The sequence below is a fragment of the Harpegnathos saltator genome, unplaced genomic scaffold (assembly GCF_003227715.2).
Source record: "Harpegnathos saltator strain DR-91 unplaced genomic scaffold, Hsal_v8.6 scaffold156, whole genome shotgun sequence".
Lineage (NCBI taxonomy): Eukaryota > Metazoa > Arthropoda > Insecta > Hymenoptera > Formicidae > Harpegnathos > Harpegnathos saltator.
In genome coordinates, this window is record NW_020229935.1 from 950,578 (window position 1) to 959,717 (window position 9,140).

The 9,140-nt window shown below is 35.7% G+C and overlaps 1 protein-coding gene across 2 annotated transcripts; it reads left to right on the forward strand.

Moving 5' to 3' along the window:
* The first annotated feature begins 1,055 nt into the window (after positions 1 to 1,055).
* LOC105184610 (uncharacterized) lies at positions 1,056 to 3,833 on the forward strand. 2 transcript variants are annotated; one of them, XM_025296696.1, is made up of 5 exons: positions 1,056 to 1,209; positions 1,477 to 1,611; positions 1,933 to 2,371; positions 2,449 to 2,544; positions 2,631 to 3,833. In XM_025296696.1, exons 2-5 carry the CDS (start codon positions 1,521 to 1,523, stop codon positions 2,935 to 2,937), a joined length of 933 nt encoding a protein of 310 aa, XP_025152481.1. In that variant the 5' UTR covers positions 1,056 to 1,209; positions 1,477 to 1,520; the 3' UTR covers positions 2,938 to 3,833. The 2 variants fall into 2 exon arrangements, with proteins under 2 accessions (XP_025152481.1, XP_025152482.1); XM_025296697.1 differs by having other exon boundaries at positions 2,660 to 2,713.
* Positions 3,834 to 9,140: the final 5,307 nt, after the last annotated feature.

Below are 9,140 nucleotides of genomic sequence, written 5' to 3' on the forward strand. Positions count from 1 at the left end.
ACCGACGTCAATGACGAACGAAACGAAGCGCGAATGCTGGCACAACAAGCCAACGAAGTCGTCAAAGCGTACAATAAGAGATACTATGATAAACGACACAGAAAGCCGTCGCGATACAAGATAGGAGATTTAGTCGTAATTAGAGACAGTCGTAGGAAAATCGGACAAAGTTCCAAGCTGCACGCAAGTTATAAAGGACCTTATCGAATAGCTAAAGTATTAGGATACAACCGTTATGTCGTACGAGATATACCTGGTTTCAATCACCGAGCACGACCTTTAGATACTATTCTATCTGTAGACAAGATTAAACCGTGGATAAAAATTTCGGATGAAAATTCACTGTTACCGAATGAACGAGCGAGCGAAGTAAACGTAGAATAACTCGTAGATTAAGGAACTCGCGAGCGACGTAGGCGAAGAAGGGCCGACGCAAAGTCAGCCGCCCTTATATAAGCTTGGTCAGCACCAGCCGCGGGACGCAGCTGAAGCAGGATGGCCGAGTTGTAAGATACAGACGAGGGAGGACAGCACCAGTCTATTCCGGGCGGAGCCACGGGAGAAAGACCGGTCCTGAGAGAGATCAGACTCGACGGATGGAGAAAAGGATAAAAGGAGACGCACGGAGGAAGACGAGGCTTTTTGGCTTTTTACCTGTTTGCTGTTAGCTCTTTAGCCTTTAGCTTTTGCCGATCAATGTCGAGACGAATAATAGAAATTAGAGTCAAGTCGAAGAAAGAGTCGTAGAGCGTTAAGCTTTTGTAAAGAGATATATTTGATATAAGTTGCGGTGTCGGATACTATTGTATTATTGTTTATTTAAAATATACATACTGATATTCTTGTTCATAATAAGAAGAGTACAAATTAATCGCTCGGAACCTTAACATCCTGAACATCCCTCTCTCACAAAGGAAGAGGATCAAGAAGAAGAGAGACAGAAAGATAATAGAACAGAGAAATAGAGGATCTCTCTTTTTAAATCTTACAATAGCTTCTACCGATACTTGTCGGTCGACGCCGTTAACGACATCGGTAGTTGTCGTTAAGCGTGTACGGAATAGCACCTGTTCGTTTTGCGAGTGTAATTGTACTTCGTGTAACACTCCTTACACTTGGTCTTGAGGTAGAGTAGAGAGTGTAAAATTAGTGTAAGGTACGGAAAAGCGTGAAAACAGAAATTGAAGGAAAGCTCTCCTTCTTACTGATGTAGGTGAAACTTTCAGATTGTATATTAGTGTGTAAAATAACTTCAATACGTTTGAGAGCGATGATTTTTTTATTTCATATTCGTGACTAAATTCGTACCAAAATACAAATGAGAAAGTTTTTTACCCAAATTGGTGAGAAAAAGGGCTGTTAGATTTTCCATTGCAATTCTTCAGATTTGTCATTTATCATATGTATTAAGTATAGTAAGAGTATAAATTATAATAATTAACATTTTGTTACATGTTTCCATTCTTGCATTTACAGTTGTAGTTTGCTACCAAAGTTTCAAGGTTATTATTAGTTTAAACATGACAACAACAAAAAAACGTGGTATTTTAATCGTTGGGACTATGGGACGTGCAATTGACTGTGACGGATATGTGCAATGTGTTATTGATGGTATGTATAATAGCTGTTTTATTAACCCTTAAATGGCATATATGAGTCACTCGTATTCATGTCATTTCACATTGTGTAAATTTGTAGAAGATTTAATTAATGTAGTTTGATTTGTAAAATATTGAACTTTTCTTTTTCTTTGTAATCCTTTTTTAGAAACTTTAAAGTACATGTATGAATTTGTGTAGAATTGTTTGAACACTATAACATTGTACAAAGTAATTTAAGTACAAATAACTCGTATGTTATATGTTACTGAAAATGTTTGCCATACAGGATTAAAACTGAAATAATTATTATATCTGTTTTTGTGTATTTTAGATGGAAGAGTAATTAAAATTCCTCATAATGAAATTGACTATTCATCTGATACTATAGTAGTTGATCTTTGTGGGACAGAAATATTGATTGAAATCCTAAAAACAATACAAGAACAAGTTAAAAATGTTGATAAAGAAGAAGAGAAAGAAAATAATATAAATGAATCTGTAATAAAGGAAAAAGCCTTTAATTGGAATGATGCAGCAACAAAGTTCTTTTTAGACTTATATAAACAAAAGAAGGATGATGTGAACACAAGAAAAATAAAAACTTATAAGTTAATGTGGAAATATATTGCACAAGAAATGAGACAAGAAGGTTATTCTGTATCTGCACTACAAGTTGAGAATAAATTTAAAATAATGGAACGCGCATACAAAAATGTGATAAGTAACAATAAAAAAACAGGAAGAGCAAGAAAAACTTGCAGTTTTGAAACGTATGTAATATTTTTCTATGTATGATACATAAAGAAAATGAACAAGAATTGTGTAAAATATTTGCATCATATTACAGCGAACTTACAGAGTTGCTAGGAAAGAAACACAGTATTCAACCACTTGCTCTCTCAGGAAGAAATGGACTGCTACAACCAACATTGTCCAATGAAGGGTATACAGAACATTTCATAAGTATTATATAAATTATACACAATATAGTAGATATAACCAAATTTATTTTGTTTCTTTTTAATATAGGTTAAATAATTTAAATAATAATATAATAGATATTTCAAATGGTACTAATCCAGCAGCACATGGAGATAATGACAACGAATCTTATGTAGCAGATAATAACTTTGAGTCCACTGATAATTCGGAAAACTTGAGAGGACCTGCACCTGTACCTGAAAAAGTTAGAAAACGACATGGCAAAACTACAGAATATATTCAACAATGTACACTTGCTATAGAGAAGTTTTCATCTGAATTAAAAAATGAAAGACAATTTCTGAAGGATATGTGTTTCGTATGGAAGAAGCGAGTGCATGAACTCTGTGTATAAAAACAAACTCTCGAGATAATCTAAATTTCACGCTTCTGGAAGTTTCTCGAGAGGATGCCTTGATTTGCAAGAAGTGCTTCCAAATAATGCTAATATCGACGCTTCAATGTCACATTCCGAGTTGTTGTTGTTCCATTTCTTATGAACAGCTAACAATGTAACCTAGTTGGCCGAGCCTAGCTCGTGTACATTCGTCAAAACAATAGCTTCCAATGCTGATTGGAATACTGATTAAAAACTCGAACACAAGACATTGTTTTCGTTCATGTGACATCGAAGGACGGTCGTATTCGTTACTCTTCAAGTCTGAACGTGAATTCAGATTAAACCAATCCCGCTCGAACACGGTTGGTTTTTTGCGAACTATAAATATTAAGGCTAAGGCGATCCGAGGAGACAACGTCGTCATTCTTTACACAAGTCCGGTACACCGCAGCACTAAGTTAGGAGTCTCCCACTCTCTATACGGATTCTCGCAAGAGACTCACCTTTTTGTTGATTATTAAACAAGCTGTTTTTAAGAAAACAAATCTAGTGATTTGAAACTCCTGTACCGTATCCAAACGCATTTTATCGCAACTTTCTGTCGCGTGGGAATCAGCGACATTTTATTGCACGTGTCTAACGTTCACTACTTTGCAACCGATCAACGAAGAGCTTCTGTTTCAACGCAGCGAAGAAGCCCATTATCATCATTAAATTCGAGGCAAGAAGGTAACGTCTGATACAATATGCAATTGCAAATGATAGAGGAATATAGAAGCATAAGAAAAATTAATGAAGATTTCGTCAAAGCTTCACAAGAACAATGGGCTATAAGAAATGCTCAAAGAGATGAAAGAAATGTCCTTTTGAAAAATTGTATACAAAATCAACTAAAGTTTACCTGAAACACTACACAGAAAGTATTAGATGATCAATTAAAACCAAAAAGTTATATATATTATACTTTTCTGTTTCTATATAGTTCTATAAATAAATATATAGTTCTATAAATATAAATTTTTCCTAATTGTGCAATTTTTTTGTTTAATTGAAGGTTTATTTGTATTTATGATATTTAATTAAAGATTTGTGTTTGTGATATTTAATTAAAGGTTTATTTGTATTTATGATATTTAATTCAAGGTTTGTTTATATTTATGAGATTCAAGACTAATTACAATAAAGTTTATTTGTGTTTATGATATTTAATTAAAGGTTTGTTTATGTTTATGAGATTCAAGACTAATTACAATAAGATTTATTTGTGTTTACGATATTTAATTAAAGGTTTATTTGTGTTTATTATATTTAATTCAAGGTTTGTTTGTGTTTATAGGATTTAAGACTAATTACAATATTATTTGTCTATATTATTTGTATTATATCAAGTATTATCCTATCTTACCGTCTAAGAGTTGATAATATATGATAATAAATAAATATATATATCGATAAATATGTACCTTTATTGAAAAAATAAATAATTTTATCATTGTGCTATAAATTGACGACACAATTCATTTCGTAATTCGCGACCACGTTCATTCCCTGGAATTATTTCGTTATTTTCAATATGTATGTATTCCGCTTCGGGATCAGGATATTCATCATTTAAGGGGATCCTGGAGCGGCGACCGAACTCCAACGCGATTGCGCCCTCATCTGAGCGGAACTAATAATGTCGATAATACCGACACTTACAGTTCCGTTATCGACATTTATCGATATGTACATAAAGACACGTTCCGATATATATTGCGAAAATATACATTGGGTGCGTTCACACACTCAACAGTTGCGCAACTGTTGAGTAATTCGTCAACGTTATTGGTCTGAGTGTAAGGAACAGTAAGGACCAATAGTCACTAACCGCTCACTGAGCGGTTTTCTCCACTGAATGCACCCATTATGAAAACATATAGTATACATAATATATATTATAGATCTTCAATATTCGCAATGCATATCGAAATATAGTCTATATATAAAGTAATCATTTAGAACACACATAACAATCGCAGTGAAAAGTAGAAAGCCTTTTACATTGTATTCTATGTGTTGAGACATGATATCTTGAAGTTTTAGTGTTTTATCGTCCTGTACAAGTATACAAACACTTTAACAGCACATAGATATCTATTTTTGTCGCATACATATTTAGAATATAATTCTATAATATGGTTCACACTGTTTTCGCTGTGTTTCTTTCGGTGCATATATTCTCAGAGGAATTTGTATGTATTCAACATGCAAATAATATATTTACAAAAGTTGTTTTATGTAAACTATACGTATAATTTATACATATTCGTTCTTCGATACGATTCGTTTTTCGAATCGATATAAGTAAAAGGCTAATAAAAAGTATATCATGCAAACTCTTAGCCGTATTACATAATCATTTATATATTTGTATAATTTAATATGATACATATAAATTTACAAATATTAATAAAATATATCACGACAATATTATATAAAAGAGAATATAGAATGGGCTTCTCCATCGCCCATTCCCGTGAGAACGCAACCAGTATATTTTTTCATCTCCCCGACTTTTGTAAACATTGCATCAAGGCATCTTTTCTCTCGAAGATATTAGGTGCGCAACTAAGTTCTCGCTGTTTTTTTGATGAAAATGCAACTTTATTGTGAAAAAATGGTTACAAATGAATCATTCAAAATATTGCCCATCACTAGCGATAACTTTCTCCCATCTTTCTGGCAGAGCTCGAATACCGTCACGGTAGAAGTGTTCGTCTTTTGAGGCTATCCACGAATCAAGCCATTTTGAGATGTCTTCATATCAGCGGAACTGCTGATTAGCCAGACCATGTGCCATCGAACGGAACAAGTAATAATCGGACGGCGCAATATCTGGGGAATATGGCGGGTGAGGTAGGACTTCCCATTTGAGCGTTTCTAAGTAGGTTTTAACGGGTTTGGCAACGTGAGGCCGAGCGTTGTCATGCTGTAGAATCACTTTTTCGTGCCTCTGCTCGTATTGTGGCCGCTTTTCGCGCAGTGCTCGGCTAAATCGCATCAATTGAGTTCGATACCGTTCCCCAGTGATGGTTTCGTTCGGTTTCAACAGCTCATAATAAATAACACCGCCATGGTCCCACCAAATACACAGCAAAACCTTCGCAGCGTGAATATTCGGCCGAGCCGACGACGTAGAAGCATGACCGGACAGTCCCCATGATTTTGTTCTCTTTGGGTTGCTGTAATGAATCCATTTTTCATCACCCGTAACGATGCGATGAAGAAAACCCTTCCTTTTTTGCCGCTGGAGCAGTTGTTCACAGGCGAAAAAACGACGCTCAACGTCTCTTGGCTTCAAATCATAAGGAACCCAAGTTCCTTGTTTTTGAATCATTCCCAACGCATGCAATCGCTTGGAAATGGCTTGGCGGGTAACTCCTAATGCTGAAGCAAGCTCTTTTTGCGTTTGGCACGGATCCTCATCGAGCAATGCCTCCAATTCAGCGTCTTCGAAGGTTTTTGGCCTTCCTTCACGCGAACGGTCGTCAACATCGAAATCACCGTCTTTGAAGCGACGGAACCAATCACGGCACGTTGTTTCACTTAGAGCAGCATCTCCGTAAACTTTTTGGAGTTCTCGATGCGCTTCAGCCGCCGTTTTCTTCGAATGAAAGAAGAAAAGCAACACTTCCCGCAAATGACGATTATTTGGCACAAAATAAGACATTTTCATACAACCAAAAGTATATGACGCAAAAACAAAATCACTAATGTGTCAAAGCGGTTTGTTTACCATATGTCTAAGCTTGGTTCATGACGTTTTGGTTATGTCACAATCGACAAGCACTTACTACTGGAGCCATCTCTTGAAAAACAGCGAGAACTTAGTTGCGCACCTAATATTTATTCGAGGTTTTTTTTAAGAATAATTTTTTCTCGCCTTGGAAAAGGCAACAGTCTATTGCCTTCTATAATTTTGTAAAAGTGTTGTCTCATGCATAATACATCCTTGGAGTATTTTTCATCGCAAGGATTTCCGCCTAATGTTATAGTTGTAGCGAAAGCTGCAGCATAAATTCCACAAGACGTGGAATCCGGTTGTGTATCAACATTTTCAAAAATGATGTTACTTTCGCTTATTTGCGGATAACGGCGATGAATATAATTTTTCTCTTTAGCTACCAACTTATCGTACATACAGTTAGGTAAACTGTCGTACACGCAAAGTTTGGTGCTATCGAGGAAAATGTATCGCCAATGATCACTGCAATTACCTTCAATGATCTGTAAGCTCTTATTGCTCTGACTAGCTACGATTATATGAGGTAATTCTAAATATAATACATTTTATGTTTCAAATGCAGAAATTTCTCTTACGACGCGTAAAAATCGATCCAACGATTCGTCGTTTAACTTGCTGCATCTAAGCAAGACATTTTCTTTCACGAAAGAAATAGGAGCAATCATGTCACCCAGAATTTTTTTATGTCTCACCACATAATCTGTTGTTAAATCTCATTTGTCACTTGAGTAACTAACAATGACACAATCGTCATCTTGCTCCAAATCTAGAGAAGCAGTAGTTTGCAAAACATTTGATTTTAATCGTTTGCTCTTTTGGATGCTTTCTCTTTCTATATCTCGTCGGTTAGTTTTTCGACTAATAAATTTTTTGCATGCTTGTTCTTTAGCTTCCATTATATATCTTGGATCTCTAATTGGCATATGCCTATTATGGCGGTTGTCCAAGATTTTCGGAAGCATGCATTCATTATAGAAGCGTGTCAAATAGGGCAGCATTTTATTCTTCCAACAAGCAACGTCTTTGTTAATACGTAACGTTTTAAAACCTTTTGGCGTCCATATAACAAAAATGCAGTAATCTCGCTGCGTTATATTCAATGCCCTTGAACCTGATAAAAATATCGGTGATTCCGATTCATTTCATCAGGATTTTTTCTATCAAAAATGCCTCTCAATTGAGGCAATGTCTTTATAGCCTTGTCTGCTGTTAAATGCTCAGCTGACAAAGGATATTTGATTTCGACGAGACCATCTTTTTCAATGAGTCCGTCAGGAGAAGCACCTAAGCATGGATTTTCATCATCAATGAATAATCCGCAAATTTTTATTTCTTTATTCAGCTTTGCGCTCAATTCTTTCCTTGCGTTCTCTTCGTTTTCACGACCATATTTCATGGCTACGGTGTCGATAAACGGAGGAAACAAAATATTTTTTACAGTCCCTGCGCAAGACGTTGTTGGTCTCATGCGGCACACGGTTCCAAAATTGGATGCCGTCAACATTTCGCGTCTCAATGAATGCCATAATTCGGATTCATTTTGACCTCTCATATTGCATTCAACTTTCTCTCTGCTTCTACTATTTTCGAATAACTTTTCCAAATGATTTTTTCGAAATTGCTCATATACTTCAAATGGAAGATCTGGTTTTTGCGATTGCGGGCCGTAATAACGATCTGCTCCCGACACGCGTTTTAATTTTTATCTTCCATCTACTAGTCGAGATTCTCTGTTTTTCACAACTTTTATCTGTCATCCTTTTTCCAATTTCTCGACAACAGGAGAGACACTTTTGTACATGTTTTTATGCACTTGCGTTAGAACTTGTTGCGTATATACTGCTCCTGCAATTCTGACATTGTAAGAGCCTCGTTCATCAAAATGAATGCGCTTTCCACCGATGTCTTCGCAGATTATCGAATTGAACGATTCTGCACGATTATTTGTTACATTGCATAACAAGCTATCGGAATGAGCGCTTATAAATCTGAAAGCATCTTCTATTTTCGCTTACAGACCGTGCAACTTTAAAAATGGTACATCATTTTTCTCCATTTCATCGCGGTCATCTGTGCATGTACGACCGCGTTCTTTACATCGTTTATGCTCACCATAAATATGGCTAGGAATATTTAAAATATCTTTTTGTAATTCCATAACCTTGTAATAATGAGGTCGCCCTTCTTCATTTCGTATAGCGACTGCTTTTCTCAATTCTCTTCTCATATTTACAATGTTGTTTTCTACAACATTTCGTATTTGCACAAAGCCACGTTTTCTTTGCATTTTCGGATGAGTCGTTTGTGATACGATTCTCAGCTTCCTGTACAGATTACGAAGCAGGTGATTTATGCATTCCATTTCCTTTACCATCACCTTTTGCTCGCGATATAGATTATTATTTATATTTGTTAGCTGATTATTCATGTT

Excerpts from the sequence above, each read along its gene's own strand:
- LOC105184610 (XM_025296696.1), top strand. The coding sequence starts at position 1,521 with ATGACAACAACAAAAAAACGTGGTATTTTAATCGTTGGGACTATGGGA. Across the intron at positions 1,612-1,932 it reads TGTGCAATGTGTTATTGATG|ATGGAAGAGTAATTAAAATT; the intron begins GTATGTATAATA and ends TGTGTATTTTAG. Across the intron at positions 2,372-2,448 it reads AAAACTTGCAGTTTTGAAAC|CGAACTTACAGAGTTGCTAG; the intron begins GTATGTAATATT and ends ATCATATTACAG.